The 18,208-nt window shown below is 53.4% G+C and overlaps 2 protein-coding genes across 5 annotated transcripts in view; one reads left to right on the top strand and one right to left on the bottom strand.

The window, feature by feature from the left end:
- Positions 1-13,584, bottom strand: GUCD1 (guanylyl cyclase domain containing 1). Of its 4 annotated transcripts, none has more exons than XM_038575795.1 (6): positions 13,394-13,584; positions 8,006-8,090; positions 7,023-7,188; positions 5,372-5,463; positions 3,224-3,465; positions 1-2,524 (listed from the first exon to the last, which is right to left on the bottom strand). In XM_038575795.1, the coding sequence occupies exons 2-6, from the start codon at positions 8,014-8,016 to the stop codon at positions 2,430-2,432; spliced, it is 606 nt and encodes a 201-aa protein (XP_038431723.1). In that variant the 5' UTR covers positions 8,017-8,090; positions 13,394-13,584; the 3' UTR covers positions 1-2,429. The 4 variants fall into 4 exon arrangements, with proteins under 4 accessions (XP_038431723.1, XP_038431720.1, XP_038431722.1 ...); XM_038575792.1 differs by lacking the exon at positions 13,394-13,584 and adding an exon at positions 12,777-12,982; XM_038575794.1 differs by lacking the exon at positions 13,394-13,584 and adding an exon at positions 12,777-12,982 and having other exon boundaries at positions 3,199-3,465.
- The window catches only part of SNRPD3 (small nuclear ribonucleoprotein D3 polypeptide), a 16,051-nt gene continuing 11,112 nt past the window's right edge, over positions 13,270-18,208 (top strand). Inside the window, exons 1-2 of the mRNA XM_038575796.1 lie at positions 13,270-13,832; positions 15,789-15,932. Of these exons, the coding sequence (XP_038431724.1) occupies positions 15,807-15,932 (126 nt within the window). The 5' untranslated portion in view covers positions 13,270-13,832; positions 15,789-15,806. The remainder of the gene's footprint in view (positions 13,833-15,788; positions 15,933-18,208) is intronic.

Here is an 18,208-nt window from a genome sequence, read left to right on the forward strand (position 1 = left end):
TGCCATGATTCTGCAGTGAGAATAATGTTTATTGAGAATGGCTCATTACAAACAAAAAATATATATGTAGAAAATCTCTGCAATGCAAAAGATCCCTTTTGTCCCTGTGTGGCTGGAGTGAACAAAACCAACTGTCCAGTGTGGCTTTGCTGGGCTCCCCCCATGCAGGCAGGGGTCATGGGTGCCATGTGCCATGTGCAGAAGTTCCTGAAGCCTGGGTTTTCTCCAGCCTTGTTTTCATGACATGTGCAAGAACAGGTTTGCATTTGCATCCCATTCCCATGACCCTCCCAGGCAGACGGCACTATTGCAGGCACAGGTAGCTTTCTTGTTAATCTTCTAGAGGGTGACCTCTAACTTGTGGCTGGCCCCGGGGACTCAGATGCTGTGACCACCCTCTGTGGAGGCTGCTCTTCATGACAGCCCCACCAGTCATCCAAAGCGTCACTTCTTCATTGCTTTCCTTGATGCGTCTATTTAACCATAATTTTAGCCAGACCCTTCCTGAGGATGTCCAAATCCCACAGCCGCCACACGTGGTATTCCTGGGTGTGAAACTGGAGAGCTCCCTGGGATCTCGGGCCACCCAACATTAAGGCAAAAGAGATAAGACCAGTCTGAAGACACTGCTAATCTCCGACACCAAGGTGGCTAACCTGTTAGCTAACCAGCTAACAGTGCCTCCCTCTGGGCCAAAGGCTGCATCTGGTGTTGAAGAGCAATAGGCTGGATGGTCTGACGGCCCCTCTTCAGCAGAGCTGGTCTCTGGCCCTCAGACCAGCCACGGTGGGGAGGTCCCAGCTGGCTGCTGGGAGAAGATGCTGAGCCTGTTTGCAGTCCAGAGGGGTAGCAGCTGCCACTGTATCGTGCCTTGGCCAACAAGAGACCAAGACACAGGGGGACGGGGCAGTGTGGCTGATGGGGCAGCCCTGCTCCTCTGCCAGACAGCTCATGAGGGGTGGGTGTCCTCGGCTCCTTTGGGAATGATCTAGTTCCCTTTGTTTTTCGGAGCAGATCTGGATTCAAAACCCAACCCCACCACTGTCCTGGACAAACTCTCCCCAGACTGATGGCCAGATTTTGTCTGTAAGGTAGGGTGAGGGGCCCTGGCACTCAGCTACCCCAGCTGTGAGTCCCTTTCTCTTTGAAAGGGAACTTGGGCTGGCTTCTCTGCTCTGTGAAGAGAGATGTCAGTGGTTCCGAAGTACCTGCTATCTCACTATTATTGTCTTACTTGAGGGTAACTCTCACTCCCCACAAGTGGAAAAACTTAATTCTGAAAGAAACCAAACAAGCCCCCACCCCCCAAGAAAAGAAAACAATTTTAAAAGTAGGAAACAGCTCTAGTCCATGCTATGTGCAGTGCTGTGTGATCCTGGGCAGAAACTATTCTTCTCTGTCAAGACAGAAAAGCCTCAACATTCTGTGCAAAAGGTCCTGGCATGAATATTAGGGTGGGTAGGAGGCCAACGGCTATCTCCCATCATGGCCTCAGGACAGCAGGCCCTAGCACCCCAGCACTCAGCCCTGTGAGGCCTGGGGCTCCCCACACCCGGATAATGTGCCCCACTATTGGGGCTTATGCTAGTGTCAGGAGGCCTCATGGGTTAGGGGGGATCTTTGGGACACAGGTGGCTGTGCCTGGCCTTCTGGGTCAGGCATTCTTGTACACTCAGCACTGCCAGCTAGCAAGAGTCAGGGCCCTGTCTACTCCCCTGAGGGCCCTCTACTCTACAGTGCTATGGTACCTAGAGGGTGAGGGGTACGGGGCCCAGGGTCCTTCTGGCCTTAGGCCCAGCCATCTCCAGGGCCCAGAGGCCTCACAACCAGCCAGAGGAACTTGGGTGGGTTCCCATCTTATGGCGGGAAGGAGTGGTGGCATCCACCAAAGGGCCCAGGGAGGTCTGTAGCACTTCTAGGGGTAGGCAGTTCCTAGCAAGGCCTGGAGCAGCCCACAGTCTTGGGGGCCAGAGTTGGCTACATGGTCTCCAAACACGTGGATACCATCCTGACAAGTGGCATCTCCAGGGCTCAGCCCTCAGATCTGTGGGGAGACAAGCTCAAGCTTCTCCTGTGCCCTGGATCTGGTATGCAGGCAACAAGGGCACCCACAGGGCTAGAAGTCCCCTGGGCACAGTTCAAGTCAGATTTGGGGTCCTAGGGGAAGCTCTACTCAGATGCTCTGGGGACACCTCCACCAACCAGCAGGTGCGTAGGGTAAGTGGCAAGATGACACACGTGACGCTGGCAGACAAAGCAGGCATGCCTCCAGCATCAAGAATTCCCTGGGGCTTTGTCACACAGGCCAAGGCTGCAGTTCTGCATCCAAGCCCCAGCAGCTCGGGGCCTGGGCCAAGGCCTCCTGAGTTGGCCAGGCTAGGGTGGGGCAGGGTGGGGTGCGAGGGCCTGGGCACACCAGGCTCCCGCTGTCAGCTGTCCAGGTAGACAAAGAGGATGTCCTCATCTGTGCCGTAACTGGTTCTGGCTTCCTCGAAGTTACTGATGCTGGTGCTGCACATTCCTGCTGGGGGCAAGAAGGGAGAGTGAGGTAGTGGTGGTGGGGGGAGTAGTATACCTGCCTCACTGGCACCCAGGGGAGCTAGGGGAGGTCTGACCTCCTGCCACCTGCCTGGCCACCCTCTGCCACTCATCTTTCACCCACAGGAAGCCTTCCTTGCCGATTTCAGCCTTCATGAGCTCATTCTCTGACCCTTCCCCAGTTTAGCAGATGGAGAAGGTGAGACCCAGAGGGAAAGAAATATGCTTGAGGACACATGGGGTAAGTCTGCTAGAGTCAGGACAGTCCTTTCCAGTCTCCAGGGCAGTGGGGAGCCCTCGCTGCACCTGGAGCAGAGCTGGAACTGGGAAGACTTTCCTTTCTGACGGGTATGCTTGCTGGCTGTCCTGGCAGGGCTAGAGTGAGGAGACCGGGGGAGGCACCCGCAGAATAAGAGTGAGATGGGGCCCACGCAGTGGTGTAGGGCTGGTGGTATGGGAGGGACAGGTGGCCTGACCTGGTGTGTGGAGGCCGGGATGGCCTCAGGTTTACGGCTGATCTGGGCATGGGCAGAGGGGCAGCACAGAAGACAGGAGCCCAGGAGGAGCAGAGGCTTTGGGGAGAAGGCGGGGAGGGAAGTCTTGGCCACCAGGATGAATGAGAAGGAATCAGGGATGGTGAATGCGGCCTGCCCCACCTACCGTCCCCTGCCCGCCTGGCACTCACGGTCGGCATAGGCTGGATTGTTGTAGAAGATGCAGCCTGTGGCCCGGTTGTAGCCGCGCAGCACGATGAAGTGGCCCTGGTAGTCAGGGGTGCGGCAGAAGCAGCGGTGGCCGCTGGGGGCGAAGCAGCAGTACTTGACAGGACTGGAGCAAAGGTCGCAGTGCAGTACTCCAGAGTTCACCAGCACGATGGCCACGTGGCCCTGTGCCAGGTGCTCCTGGATGTCCTGCACGCTCACTGTGCTGTGGGTGGGAGGAGGGTCAGCTGGTGCCGCTGGGCCCCAACCCCCATCTCTCAAGCGGACCCCTGCTCGGATCACAAAGCTTGGGGACCTGGCTCATCTTCCCTCCCTCCTGAGCTCCTTGCAGGTGGGAATATCCTGCTTTGTCACCGTGGCCCAGGCTCAGAGGAGGATTAAGCATGGGACCAGTGCCGGGGTGAGGGTGGGAGGGCTCCGAGGGTGCTCAAGGACAAGCCACTCCCATCAGGTCCTTCCAGGGGTGGCAGGAAGTCGACTCCAGATGGGCCCCTGTCATGGGCTGCTGAAGCGGCACACGGCACCACACCTCCTGGCCTGGACAGTGAATTTTGTTTTTTTGCTGAGCACCCTTCTTAGTCATTTACCCTAAATCACATGCAGTTTACCTTGGAAGCTGTGGGTCCAATGTATTCCCCCAAACTTGAGCTAAGCATGGCTTTGTCAGTTTCAAAACCACATGCTTCCCTGAAAAAGACTAGTTTTCTTTTCTTTTCTTTTTCTCTAAGGCTCCTAAAGCAGAAGGGGTTGTCCAGGAAGGGCCTGGCCAGCAGCCCTCCCAGGGGATCCCCAGTTCAGCAGAACCAGCTGCTCCCTGAGGCAGACTCTTAGAGGCACTGCCCCGTTCAATGCCCCCAGAAGGCAGCAAATCCAAACCAAGAATCCAGAATGGGTGAGGGGCTGTGAGGTAGTAGTCCCCTAAGCTAGGGGCCTCCCCCTGCCGCAGTCTCCTCAGGAGTGGCAGCATTAGCACTACGTGGCCTGGCCCAACGCTAGCCCACGGCCAAGTCATGTGGCAGGTTGGTTTGGTTGCTTCAGCCTAGGGAAACATGCCATCTTTCCATTTGGTCTGTGAAATGAAATAGCAGGCTGGGTTCCCGATGGTATGTATGAGTGCGGGATTTCCACTGCAGAGACAAAGCTGGGGCTGGGCTAGAAAGAAAAGCACCATGCTTCATGGGGTAAATGGGTGCAGAGTGCCAGGTCTGGCTCACAGCCCGGACGAGTGGCCAGTGGGGACCGTGGGCAGCTCGTGCTATTTTTCTCATCCTCAGTTTATTCACATGAGGAATAGGGGACGGCACCAGCTTCCCCCTCAACAAGACAAGCATGTGGCACAAGCCATTAAATGAACATTTATTGCCTTTCCTCCTAGCACGTGCTCGTGTGGTGGACAGGTATGTGGAGACTCTTCCCGGTTTTTTTCCTAACCACTTATTGTGTGGTACCATTATGTCAACGATCCAAATGGAAATCTATGGAGAGGAGGGAGACCTGAGAAGAGTGGTCTAGGGGAGCCTAGCAGGGATCTAAGCTAACCTGCCTGAGCCTGGAGAAGGTCATTAGCATCTGGGGAAGTTACTCCCAGGGTCTGCTCAAATCCTGCCCTCATCTATAGATGAAAGCAGGGAGACCCACAGAAGGTCACAGCAGCCTGTGGGGAGATCTGAGATCCAGGCCTCCCTAGAGAGCCAACACATGCAGTTGTCCTCTGTCACCTTCCATCGCTTTGCCAGCATGTTCCTTAGGCTGTCACCCCTTCAAGAAGGGTTCCTGTGTTCTGTCTCGAACTACCATTCTGTGAGCAGTCTGAAGGCTGGCTGGAGTCTGGCTTGCTCACCACCTGTCCCTCCAGGTTCTGCTTGTGATCCATCTTAGGCTGCAGTTTTGTGTACAGGAGGTCATGTAGTTCCACTTGTCCCCATTTTATGGATGGAAACAGTAAGGCTTAGGAGGGCAAGTCCATGCCTTTGGCCACCTGGGTAGGACACCCTGGTTCTGTCTGACTGCCAAAGTTCCTAGCCTTTCCTGTACGCCATCCTGCGACCTCCCTGAGGACAAGTATGTGATTGAGCAGGCACCCAAGAAAGAGTAAAGGGGGCAGTGCTCACCATTTCTCCACCAGCACCTTGCAAGCCTTGGCTTGTGCAAACAACTGGTTCACCCGGGTCTCCTCTGTGTCAAAGTGCTTCCTGTAGAAGGACTAAAGAGAGAAAGGCAGGCTGGAGGGACTGCCTGTCTTGGCTGCCCTCCCCCCATGTGGATGAAGTGAAGACCATGTGATGGAGGTGAAGATGGTGAAAAGAAGGGAGGAGCCTGGCCTGCTAGGGGAGATGGCCCATGCAGCATGCGTGGACAGAAAGAAAGCTGCATGTGTTGGGGCGCCTGGGTGGCTCAGTGGTTGCGTGTCTGCCTTTGGCCCAGGTCATGATCCCAGGGTCCTGGGATTGAGTACCGCCTCAGGCTCCCTGCAGGGAGCCTGCTTCTCCATCTGCCTATGTCTTTGCCTCTCTGTGTCTCTCATGAATAAATAAAATCTTAAAAAAAAAAAAAAAGAAAAGGCTCCATGTGTCTTTTTTTTTTTTTAAAGATTTTATTTATTTATTCATGAGAGACACAGAGAAAAGGCAGAGACACAGGCAGAGGGAGAAGCAGGCTCTTCGCAGGAAGCCTGATGTGGGACTTGATCCCAGAACTCCAGGGCCGAAGGTAGACACTCAGCCACTAAGCCACCTAGGTGTCCTGAAAGCTCCATGTGTCATGAGCTGGCAGGGTGGCTGGCCAGAGCACACGGAACCACAGAGGAATGAGGAGGATGCTCAGGAGATGGCTAGGCAGCTGAGCTCAGGTCAGCTCCCCCAGCAAGGCTAGTCATCCCTGGGCTGTGTACCCTGTGGATATGAGCAGGAGTCTGTGGTAAATGAGCAAAGGGGGTGGCTGGGCCTATCCAGATGCTCTTCCACTGCTTGCCTTAGCAAGGTGAGGTCCAGGAACATACTTTATTCAGTGTGGGGGACTTAAGAGGGCTAGACCGATCCCCTGTGGGGGAGGCAGGAGAGACCCTGCTCTTGGGCTCTTTTATCTGTCTCGCAGCTACAGTGATTAAGCCAGATCCATCAGCTATCTTCCCCCAGCCTGGAAGGTATAAAGGCAATTTAGGTTGACCGGTGCTGGCCACCATGTGACAACCCTCTTGCCAATGAGGCCAACAGAGACTCTACTCTGCCAAGTTTTGGAGCTGGGGCCAACATGTATCTCTGCAGCAGGCAAGACTTGGGGGGTAAGGGTAGGCGGACAGGAGGTGTGTACTGGTATAATAGTGAGGCTGTCTTTTTCTTTTTCAGAAAGAAAAAAATTTAGTTTTTCCTCCAGAATACCAACTATCCAGCTTGGAGCCATCTGTCCCTGTGACAAGGAAGAAAATGGGCAAGTGGTGGCAGGGTGAGGTCAGAGTGACATGCTCTGAGGCCCTGGACCTGAGACATAGGAGGGATGGATGCAGGAAAGCAGCCTGAGATGCTCCTCTTGCACATCATCAAGTACTCTTGAAGGCAGGCAGCAGGAGTCTCACTGCTCAAATGCTCTGAGCAGGCTACAGCCCAACGTCACCTAGTCTGACCAGATCGAATGTCCTGCACACAGTGTATCTGCTGCTGCTCCCTGGTCCCTACATATCTGTGTGTATGCTCAGGTGTCAATGCCTTGACCATACCCCCTTGTAACTACTGGACCTGAGTGAAAGCCTGGTGGCTGGCCGCTCACCTGGTTCTTGTAGCCCTTGTCAACACCCAGGGTCTGTGTGCAGAAGCGGTGCCTCACGCCAAAGTGGCGCATCAGGTAGGCCAGGTCAATGGTCCAGATGCTCCTGGTTAGCCGCAGCTCCTGCAGGGCACTCTCAAACTCATTGTCGTCCACCTGGCCCAGGTACCTGTGGGGAGATGGGCTGCTGAGGTTGGCTTGCTTATGTGGGGAAGCTGGCTGGGGTCACCCTCCTCCCAAGGCCCCCCAACCATTATCAGAGCTCCCGCTCCCCCAGAAGGCTCCATCCTTTGTCATGAAATCCTGTATCTTGCCTACTTTCTTGGGCACAACCTGAGGCTGCCTGGGGTACCATGTTGGCCTGAGTCAAGGATTCTGCTTCTTGAATCTCTTAAAAGGTTGTGTGACTTAGGGTAAGTTGCCAGACTCTGGCCTCACTAGCTTCATCTTTAGGATGAGATGTTTGGACCACATCAGTGGTTTTCTAAATTCTAGGCACAGAACTCTTTTGCTGAACACTACTTTGCCTGGAATTCTGGGATATAAAACAGGTAAGGGAGAAGCTGCTCTGACGTTCCTGGCAGCTGCCTAAAAATCTCCTAAGAGGAGATGACTACGGTGCTCTTTGCTTGGACGGTCAAGGTTCCTGTGATATTCCCACAACCTTAGTTCAACAGTTGGCATTCTAGTGACAGTCTTCCAGGAGGCCAAGACTGGAAGGTCCCATGTCCCAGGGATGAGGAAATTCTGTGGACCAGACACCTGGGACTTCCTTGGCTATCCCCAGAGCTGACACCTGGAAGGCCTCGTTCCACCCTTTGCTTGTTTTTGCAGGTAAGACCAAGCCTGGTTGGAAGCTGGACCTCCTTTAAGCCCCAACCAAGAAAAGCCATATGGATGATGAATCCCACCCAGGTCTCTCCCTATTTCTCTTTCCAGCTAGAGCAGATGGTGTGGATGGGGAGGGCCTAGGCCTGCCCACTCACCGCAGCACCATCTTGGAGCAGGCCAGGCCGCAGTCCCAGTGGTAGAGCTGCTGGATGATGGGCACAGGCAGCTGCACAAAGTCTTCTGCAATGAAACACAGGGAGGTCACAGACCCTTGGCACTGCAGCTGTCACTGCCACCCCACTGAAGCCACCGTCATTGGCTCCTACCCAGATCCTGTAGGAGTTGTTCAGGGGCCAAAAAACAGCCTTTCAGGTGCCCCAATCCATTCTCCTTACAATAGCAGTAATCTCCCCCAAACATCAGTCAGAGTGGGTCAGCCTTACAACAAAATCCTCCAGTGGGTTGATTCCTCTGTCTCTTAAGACAATGCCTTCATGGCTGCCTCTGCCTTCTCACCTCCCCTCATCCTCAGGAGGCCAACCTGCAGGCAGAACCTTCACTTGCCGTGATCCTTTATGCCCCAGAGCCTTTACACACCTCTTCCCCCTGCATGAACTCTCCTGACTTCCAAGGTACTTGACCTAACTCCTGCCTTTGGATGTCACTTCTCCATGACATTGCTTCCATCTTGCCTAGCACCTGTCCCCCAACTACATGCACTCACAGCCCCACAGGCCTCTCTCTCAGAACATTCTTTTTGGACTTTCAAGGAGGCTGGCACAGGACCAGCCACATGGGAAGTGCTCAGCAGATATTCATGTCTGACTTCATGAGGCCCCTGGAGGTCTGCCTAACTCCAAAGACTCCGGGGCCACCCAAGTGTGAAGTCCATGGTTAGAAGGAAGGGAGACTGTCATGTAATCTGTGTATGTGCAATGCTAACCTAGGTAACCTCTCAGTCTGTTCTCGTCAAACAGTGTGGAGTAGAAAGGTCCTGACCTCGGCATTTTAGCCTTAGCTCTGTCACGGCCTGACTGTGGGCTGAGCAACTGACTTCCTCTTGAGAGACTGAGTCTGGCTATCTCTAAAGTCGGGGACTTTGGTCTGATTCAGTCAATCAACAAATATTTCCCAAGAGCCTAGCACCTGGCATGTGAACCAGAGATGTGGTGGTTAAGTGATATAAACAGATTCCTGTCCTAGTGGTCAGCAAAAACAAGCAAGAGTAAGAGAAAAACAGAAGGCTAGAACTGGGGAAAAGGTGGGGGTGTGCCTTAGAGTGAGAATCAGGGAATGCAAGACAGAGGAGAACAGCATGCATTGAGGAGCTAAGGCGGGAGCCAGCTGGAACGTGGCCTCCTGGAACCTCCTACTCTGGGATCCCACAAATCTGGATAAAGTTCAGCGTCTAAAGAAATGGGAGGGACTTCCCCTCAGCAATGACCACTCACTGCTCATTCATGACACTCATTAAGCATGTGAAACCCCAGCTCACCCTGTTTCCTCATCTTGGGAGGTCTCCGGGGTTTCTCTTGAACCTACAACTCACCTGTGCAGAGCTGCCCCAGAGGCTGGCTCGCCATGCCAACCCTGGCTCCCGCTGCATGCAGCAACCAAAAGGGCCCTGCAGTTTGTCCTGGCCTTTCAACCTGCTGGTCTTGTCTGGGAAGCTTGCCTGGAGTGAGTCCCTAGCTCCTACTCTCTATGTCTAAACTCTCCCCAGCCTCCAAGTCCTGGTTCAGAGGCCACCACTTCCAGTGCTTTCTCTGATCCCAGGCTGGCCACGCCCTTTCCCTCATCTGCACTCTGGGAGGCCAGAGTTCATGCTTTGGCTCACAGGAGAGGACCCTTGCATTGAGCTTGTCTGTGTCCTGCTGAGCTGTTGAACATTCCCAGGGGGCAGGGACCTGTGACTCCTCCTTCACTGCCTTTTACTGGCCTTCCCCCCCCACCCCCCCTTCCTCACCTTCAAGGGCCTGCAACAGGGCCTATGGATGGCAAGATGGCATGAGTGAGTACAGGCCACCTGCTAGCTGAGTCACTTGAGGAGAAGCACTTCATCTCTCCGTGCCTGCTTCTTCTATGAAATGGACCACCACAAATGCCAGCCCATGGAGTGCTATGCGCACTCAGGGTGAGTGTGCTGCAGGTGCTGATGTAAACCCTGCCCTCCATCTAGAGGGCCCTGGCGCCCTGAGCCCAACTGGGCTGGGGCTTTGTTCCCTCCTTCCCTTGACCCCAGAAGCCTCTAAAAGCACCAGGCCATCATTCAAGGCCTTCCCACACCTGTCTCCTTCCAGTGTCATGGATTCAGTTCTGAGGTCTCCGTCCAGCCTGAATTTTCTGCCTATCCTCTGTCCCAAATTCCACGCCCAGTTCCTTTCCCCTCTGTACACAGTAGCCAGAGGGATCCCAGTCCCAGTCTCCCATTGCTCTTAGAAGAAAGTTGTCACCCCATTCCATGGCCTGCAGGGCCCTGCCCAACCTGGGCCCCCACTAGCCTCACCTTGGCCCTTACACCTCACTCACCCAGTTCCAGGTACCCTGGAAAACCCATCAGGCTTCATTCTACCCCTCTGCATGTATAGCCGTCTCTGGAACTTTCTTCCCTGCAGTTCTCGAGGCAGGCTTACCAGGCTGCCCCTTCAAATATTTCCCCTCTGAGAGGCTTTTTCTGATTACGGCTTTTGGGGGAGGAGGCCGCCCTTCCCAGCATCCTGTTTGTTTCCTTCACAGTACTTGGCAAAATTAATGAGAAAAAAAAACAAAACAGAGCTACTCTTTTTCCCCAGAAGACTGCAAGCTTCCTGAAGACAAAGAATTTGCTAATCCTGTTCACTGTTATTTCCAATGCCTACTATCTGATGCTTAGCAGTAATGCAATAAATATTTGTTACAAGAAATGAACCTAAAAAAAAAAAAAAAAAGAAATGAACCTATTTTTTTTAAATGAACTTTATTAAACACTCAACATATGCTACAATTTAAGGACACTAAGGATGACTAAGTCCTGACTCCTGCCCTCCAGATTCATAATCTAAAATAATTCCCCCCAATAGGCTGAGTGGAGAGAAAGCTCTGTGCAGGGTGTTATTCTCTAATGATGGAATGCATCTCTTTTCAAGAACCCTTCACTGTGGCCATAACTGCTTCTCTCTACACAGGCTGTTAACTCCCCAGCCTTTGCTCTTGCAGATCCCTTAGTCTGGAATGTTATCTCCCATCTCTGAACAGCCAAATTCTCTGGTCTCTTTCTCACTCTGAGCCCTTCAATAGGAGTATTTGAGGGGTTCGTGTCTGCCTTCCCCACCGGACAGACTAAGACTATCTCAGTGGCAGGCAGGGTTGCACCTGTCTCCCCCCAGCCCTTGGGCCAGAGCAGGCACTCAGACATGTCTGATGAATGGAAGGTGTTTTTCCAAAAAAACCTTATCCCTTGAGATGCCTGGGCCTACCTGTCACAGCAATGCCCCACCCTCCCCCAATCTCCCCCTACTCTGGCTTCCAGACTATAGCCCCTCTGTTCATGGCTCCCTTATTCTGCAGCCCGGGCTCTGGCACCAGCTAGCTGGGTCATCTTAACGGCCAGGCTTTGACTCTGTTTGTGCCTTTCCTATTCCCAGCTGTAAATGTGGCACAGGACAGCTGTTCCCTAGAGTTCTTGTGAATTCCACTGCCCCTCTTCTTCTTGCCCTGATCCTAAAACCCCTGGATCCCAAGGTCCCACAAGGCTAAAGACTCCCAGGTGGCTATCCCCAGTCTTGGCATGGGAAGGTCAGCTCACAGGGATCCAGATATACTACTGGGGGTGAGGGGGTGATAAGGGGAAGCAAGGCCTTCCAAGCCCAGAACTACTGCCAGATGTTGATGCCTGGAGCCAAGATACTGTCCCACCTGAAAGTAGAGTCTATCTGTAGCCCTAGCCTGGCTTCAGGTGGCAGCTGTTGCCCAAAAAAGCAGACCCTGAACGCTTAATTCCTTTCTATTCTATCTGCTCATGTGCAAAAAGTGCAAGTAACAACGGTAACTTACTTTTGGGGATTAATGAGGAATTGCATGTAAACAACTTAGCATAGTGCCTGCTCATGGGAAGCTCCCTATGAATGTGAGCCATTACTCCACTGGGACTCAGAAAAGGCAAGTGTCTGGCCCAAGATCACAGTTAGATAATTGGAAGAGTAGGGATGCAAATCCCAGGAGAGCATCAGACTTATGCCCTGCTGCATTCACAAGAGACCTCTCCCTGGGTGTGACACCAAGGTCCCTGATGTCTTAGGGCCAGGTCCCACAAGCTCTTGACCTCTCCCATGAGATGGCACCCCACTGTAGAGTTTACTAGCACTTTCTCATCAACCCTGAGAGCAGGAATCATTGCTTTTCCCCTCCCCCACTCAGAGAAGCAAACTGAAGCCCACAGGCACTGAATGTCAGTCTTGATGTCTGCCCCGGAGGAACTCGGGCCACCTAGGGGCAGAAGGAACCAGAGGGTCGGTCGAGACAACATGCTGAGTCTGGGAGGCCAGGGTAAGGGGCACATCCATTGCTCCGTGCTCTGCCGGTTTCCTGCCCTAGGCCTCAGCTCCCCTAGTTCCTGGAGGGGCCGCGGGATCTCCTAAGGCGGCTCCAGCAGGACTCTCGGCTTCTGGGGAAGGTGCCGACCTCGCCCCGCACCCAGGACCCTCCCACTGTGACCGCTCTCTGGGCAGACTGGGGTTCCAGCCCTAGGAGTATCAGGAAATCCCCAGTGGCCCGGGCAGGGGGTGAGCGGCCAAGGCGGGAATGTACACCTGGCCAGGTGTCGCTCAAAGCTCTACAGCCCGGCCCGTGGCGGCGGTCGACCCAAGGTCGCGCGGCCGGACCCTGCCCGTGCTAGGGCGGGTCCCCGTCGTTCCCGGGCGAGGGCCGGGCCCTCGAGGAGACACTGACCCGGCTCCAGCGGTGGCCCCGCTGCCTCCGCCTCCGTCCTCATGACCCGGGCTGCGCGGGGCGCCCATGGCCCCGGCCCGGCTGCAGCTTCGGCTCCGAATCGGGCGGGAGCAAGGCTGGTGCGTGTCAGGTTCCTCCTCCGCCGCCGCAGCCAGAGTCACAGCCGCCGCCGCCGCCGCCGCCAGCGCGGTGGGGAGAAGAGGAGGAGGCGGCGGGGCCGCCCCAAGCCCCGCCCCCTCCAGGCCCCGGCTGGGGCCCCGCCCCTCCCCAGGCCCCACCCCTCCGCTGGTTCTGCTGGCCCCGCCCCTTTCCCCACGCCCGGCGCAGCCGCGCAGGCCCCATCACGCCTCGGCTCCCCGGAAGCTCCGCCCCTTGGCCGCAGCGCGGCCCCGAGGCCCCGCCTTCCCACCCGCGCGGGTTCCCCAGAGACTCAGTCCCTGTCTGGCCCCGCTTCGCTGCCAGCCTCGGGCATAGAGCCAGGTCCTGTCCGCACACCGCGGGGCTCCAGGAGACCTGGCGCTGCTTCGGCTTCCTTGAGGGCCGGCCCCCGCTTTGCTCTAAGCCTGTTTCTCTATCCGCACGGTGAGCCAGCTCGCCTTGCTGAGGGCGCCCCTTACCTGGTGGTGCCGGGTTTCAAAGGCTAAATTGTGAGGGGAGGTCCTGGCCCTCGGCCCCCCTGCCTGCTGCCCCAGATCCCCGCCTTGTCGTCCAGCCACTCCCTGGTGTGAGGTGTTTGGAAACGCGAGCCCCCCGCCCCCCGTCGCTGGCTTGAGGATCCGTGTTTCCGGCGGCACCTGGGCCCCGTCCCCAGCTCTCCTTTCCGGGGCCGGAACTATCGTACCAGAGCCCACGTTTCCCAGCCGGCGGCGTGAGTGGGGAGCAGCTGCAAGACCGCGCTCACCGCGGAGAAAAGGAAGGGGCCGGGCCCCGCGCGCAGCATCTTGGGAACGCGTGGTATTGTGGGAGCGCGAGACCCGCCATTCGCTCGGCTCACACCTTGGCCGTCGCCGGAGTTGCTGCGGCCCGGGGAAGGAAGAGTAGGCCGGAGCTGGTGAGGTAAGGCCGGGGCGGCAGGCGGGGGTCGACCCGAAGCACCCATGAGGTGTCTGGGGCCGGAGAAGGATGCGCTGCCCAGAAACACCTGGAGGTTCGGGGAGGGAGAAGAGCGGGAAGCCCGGGTCACTCCAGCATCAGCGTTGCCTCACCAGCGCCTGGAAGCAAGTTCATTAGCTTTCCCCCCAGAGTATATGCTCTTTGTTTTTTCTGTGTCTCTCCAGGCCACGTTTACCGAATATACAGAGAGTGTTCTTGGCTGCGTCCTTCCCCCAGGTCCCATCGGGATAATCCTTTTCGGAGTTGTTTGCATCCCTGCCTCCATCCCCCTTTCAGGCCCTGGTCCTCTCGTGCTTTCCGTATTGGTACAGAAGCTCTACCAGGTTGCCTTCTAAACCGTGTTCGATCCATTTGTGAGCGCTGCTGTCTTTTTTTTTTCTTTATGATAGTCAGAGAGAGAGAGAGAGACAGAGACATAGGCAGAGGGAGAAGCAGGCTCCATGCACCGGGAGCCCGACGTGGGATTCGATCCCGGGTCTCCAGGATCGCGCCCTGGGCCAAAGGCAGGCGCCAAACCGCTGCGCCACCCAGGGATCCCGCTGCTGTGTTTTTATTGGATCATTCCTTCCTTACCCGCAGCCCTGCCGTACTTCCCCACCGTCTTCAGCCTAAAATCCAGACTCTTGAGGCTCCTTACCAAGGGGCCCTGCCTTCCCCAACATCATGTTCGCCCTCCTCCCTTGAACACATGTGATGTGTCCCCAGCCTTCATTCGCTCCTCATCGGGGAATACGAAATCCACTGCTTGTTTTCTTTTATTTATGTGGAATCAGCTGATTGCCCTGATGATGTTTTTCCTCCAAGCATTTCCTGCTTATAACACGCTGTTCCTTTGTGAACACTTTATTTTCTGTTTAACCTTGGTGAGGTGGAGTGTCCACAGGTACTTAATTAGTTGAACTAAATGCACAACCTCTTCTAGATTTCCCTGGATCTTTTTTTTTTTTTTTTTTTTTTGTAATCCACTAGAGACACAGAGAGAGGCAGAAACACAGGCAGAGAGAGGAGCAAGCTCCACGCAGAGAGCCGGGTGTGGGACTCAATCCAGGGACCCTGGGATCATGCCCTGGGCCGAAGGCAGGCGATCAACTGCCGAGCCACTCCTGGGTCCCTTCCCTGGATCTTTTGGTCTCTGTCTGCATTGCCCAGTACTTTATTAGCCCAAGGCTGTTGAGCTCTTGAAATGTGGCTGATGTGACTGAAGGAGTGAATGTTTAATTTTTATTTTCTTTCACTTTAAGTTTGGTGTAAATAGCTGCATGTGGACTGTGGCAACTGTATTGAACAGCTCAGGTGTATATCATGAGCTCTCAAAGTGGCGTCATCTGCAACTATGGATTGGCAAATACGGAGTATGGCACCTACGTTTCAGTCCCGTCTCCCAATATACACACAGTGTTGGTTACTGGTTATTTGATGAAGATAAAAGGGTATCTGGTAGCAGGGAAGGAGGTGGAATGCACTTCTCATCCTATTAGCTTTTCCTCTTCACCCCCATTTCTTCACCATCCCACATCTTGTGTGTATTTTCCCAGGTGGGTTCCTCAAACTAGGAATTAAGCTCTTTTTTCTCTATGGGAAATGGCAGCTTTGATATTCTAAGTTTTTTTTTTTTTTTTTTTTTTTTAAGATTTTATTTATTCATGAGAGACAGAGAGAGATGCAGAGACACAGGCAGATGGAGAAGCAGACTCCATGCAGGGAGCCCGATGCGGGACCCGATCCCAGGAATCCAGGATCAGGCCCTGAGCCAAAGGCAGACGCTCAACCACTGAGCCACCCAGGCGTCCCATTCTTACTAAGTTTTATGGGGTGTCAGGCCTTAAGGGAGGCATGATATGTGTCACATGACTTCCTAGGCCCAGAAGAATGAACTAACTGTTGTCTCTTTCACTGTAGAACTCTTTTCCTGCCAAGATGTCTATTGGTGTGCCGATTAAAGTCCTTCACGAAGCCGAGGGCCACATCGTGACATGTGAGACAAACACTGGCGAGGTGTATCGTGGGAAGCTCATTGAGGCGGAAGACAACATGAACTGCCAGGTATCCTGCTTTCCACATGAGGTTATGGGGTAGCTCTGTCTTGGAGCACAGAAACATAGTGATTGTAGATCTTTTTGAAGTTCTTCTCCTTGAACACTTACTTATGGAGTGCCTAATGTGTGCCAGACAGTGTTACACTTGCTGCTAGTGTCTGACCAGATGACCTTGGTGGTCTCAGATGTAGCCAGTGTAATGTAAAGCACACAGCCTTATGTGTGATAGATCTGGAATCAGATTGAAGTCCCCTACCTTGTGTGACTTGGGGAAAGCTTCGTACCTCTCTCACCCTCTGTTCTCTCCTTTCTAAGTCAGGAATAAAACAATACCTCAGCCTCAGCATTATAGTGCAGAATAAATGAGTGAATGCTTGTCAGATGGTGGGAGCCAGTCACTTGCTTCCCACTTACATTAATCTGCTAGGGCTGTCATAACAAAGTTTCACATTGGGTGGCTTAAACAATCACATTTATTCCCTTGGGCTTCTGGAGACAAGAAGTTTGAGATCAAGGTGTTACATGGTTGGTTCTTCTGAGGGTCATGAAGGAAGGATCAGTTCCAGGCCTCTCTCCTTGGCTTATAATGGCCTTCTTCCTGTATCTTCGCATGTGTGTGTCTGTATCCTGATCTCTTTCAAGGACACAAGTCATGTTGAGTTAGGGTTCAGTTACCTCTGTAAAGATCTGGTCTCTAAATATGGTCACATTCTGAGATACTGGGGGGTTATGACTTCAGCAGATGAATTGGGGGCAGTTAAGATTCAGGCCATAACACCATCCATGTCTAGATGCTGAGGCTTCCCTGGGTTTACCTAAGCCTGGTTCACTGAATAAAAACCAGCAGGCTACAGCACAGTTTGTTCACACATCCCCAGGATGCATAAGGCCAGTGGCTCCTGCACTGCTGTCTGCCCTGCCTGCCTTCCTTCCTGGCCCTGGCTAGTTTGCCCTTTGGGGCTGAGAGCATCTCCTTAGCACTTTCTAACCTTTGCTAGAGGACAGCTGGAGTTCATTGTTTGCCATTCAGTGTTGGGTTTTAATAACTTTGTTTTGTTTTTTTCTAAAGATTCATTAACAAAAGTGTGGTGGACCATACACTACAAAGATTTGGGAAGCAGTTAAGAGTGTCTCACCACAACCACAATTGGCATGGACTTTTTTTCCCTAAGAACATGTCTTTGGTTTCTAGACTTTTTGCTGTCTTCTTTCAAAAAGAGTTAGAAGTGAGGGACACCTGGGTGGCTCAGCAGTTAAGTGTCTGCCTTCAGCTCAGGGCATGATACTGGAGTCCTGGGATCGAGTCCTACGTCAGGCTTCCTTGCATGGAGCCTGCTTCTCCCTCTGCCTGTGTCTCTGTCTCTCTCTATGTGTCTCTCATGAATAAATAAATAAAATATTTAAAAAAAAAGAGTTATAGGTAGTTTATTTAAAAAAAAAAAAAAAACAACTATATGATAAGGGGCACCTGAGCGGCTCCAGTCAGTTAAGCATCTGCCTTTGGCTCAGGTCATGATCTCAGGGCCTTGGGATTGAGCCCCAGATCAGGCTCTCTGCTCAATGGAGAGCCTGCTTCTCACTCTCCCTCTGCCCCTCCCCCTAGCTCATGCCACACACCCCCTCTTGCTTTCTCTTGCTCTCTCAAATAAAATCTTGGGGGAAAAAAAACTATGATAAGGTAAAAATGGACAGATAGGCCAAGGTGCAGGTAACTTGGGGTAGACCATAAAGTCGGGTAGGTGGTACCCAGAAATGTAAACCTGAATTGTGCATTTAATAAACGTATATTCTGTTCTAAGCTACTTAGAGGCCCAGCAGAGGGAAATCAGTTCTAAAGTGCCTAGTGTCCTTAGATAAAATACCAGTTGTACAGTTTTCCCTGGCATTCAGATGTGGGAGACATTTTCCCCCCGGACCCTGATGAAAGAGATATAGTCTTTTTTTTTTTTTTTTTTTTAAGATTTTATTTATTTATTCATGAGAGACACAGACACAGAGAGAGGCAGAGACACAGGCAGAGGGAGAAGCAGACTCCACGCAAGGAGCCTAACGTGGGACTCGATCCCGGGTCTCCAGGATCATGTCCTGGACTAAAGGCGGCGCTAAACCGCTGAGCCACCAGGGCTGCCCGAGATATAGTCTTATTCTATTAAATAATGTCATCACCATACAAAATACACCTTCTTTTTGGGTTCTTGTATTTTTTCTTTTAAGATTTTATTTATTTATTTGAGAGAGAAAAAGCAAGAAACAGCATGAGCGGAGAGGGAGGGGCAGAGGGAG

Source organism: Canis lupus, chromosome 26, assembly GCF_011100685.1.
Source record: "Canis lupus familiaris isolate Mischka breed German Shepherd chromosome 26, alternate assembly UU_Cfam_GSD_1.0, whole genome shotgun sequence".
In the NCBI taxonomy this organism is placed as follows: domain Eukaryota; kingdom Metazoa; phylum Chordata; class Mammalia; order Carnivora; family Canidae; genus Canis; species Canis lupus.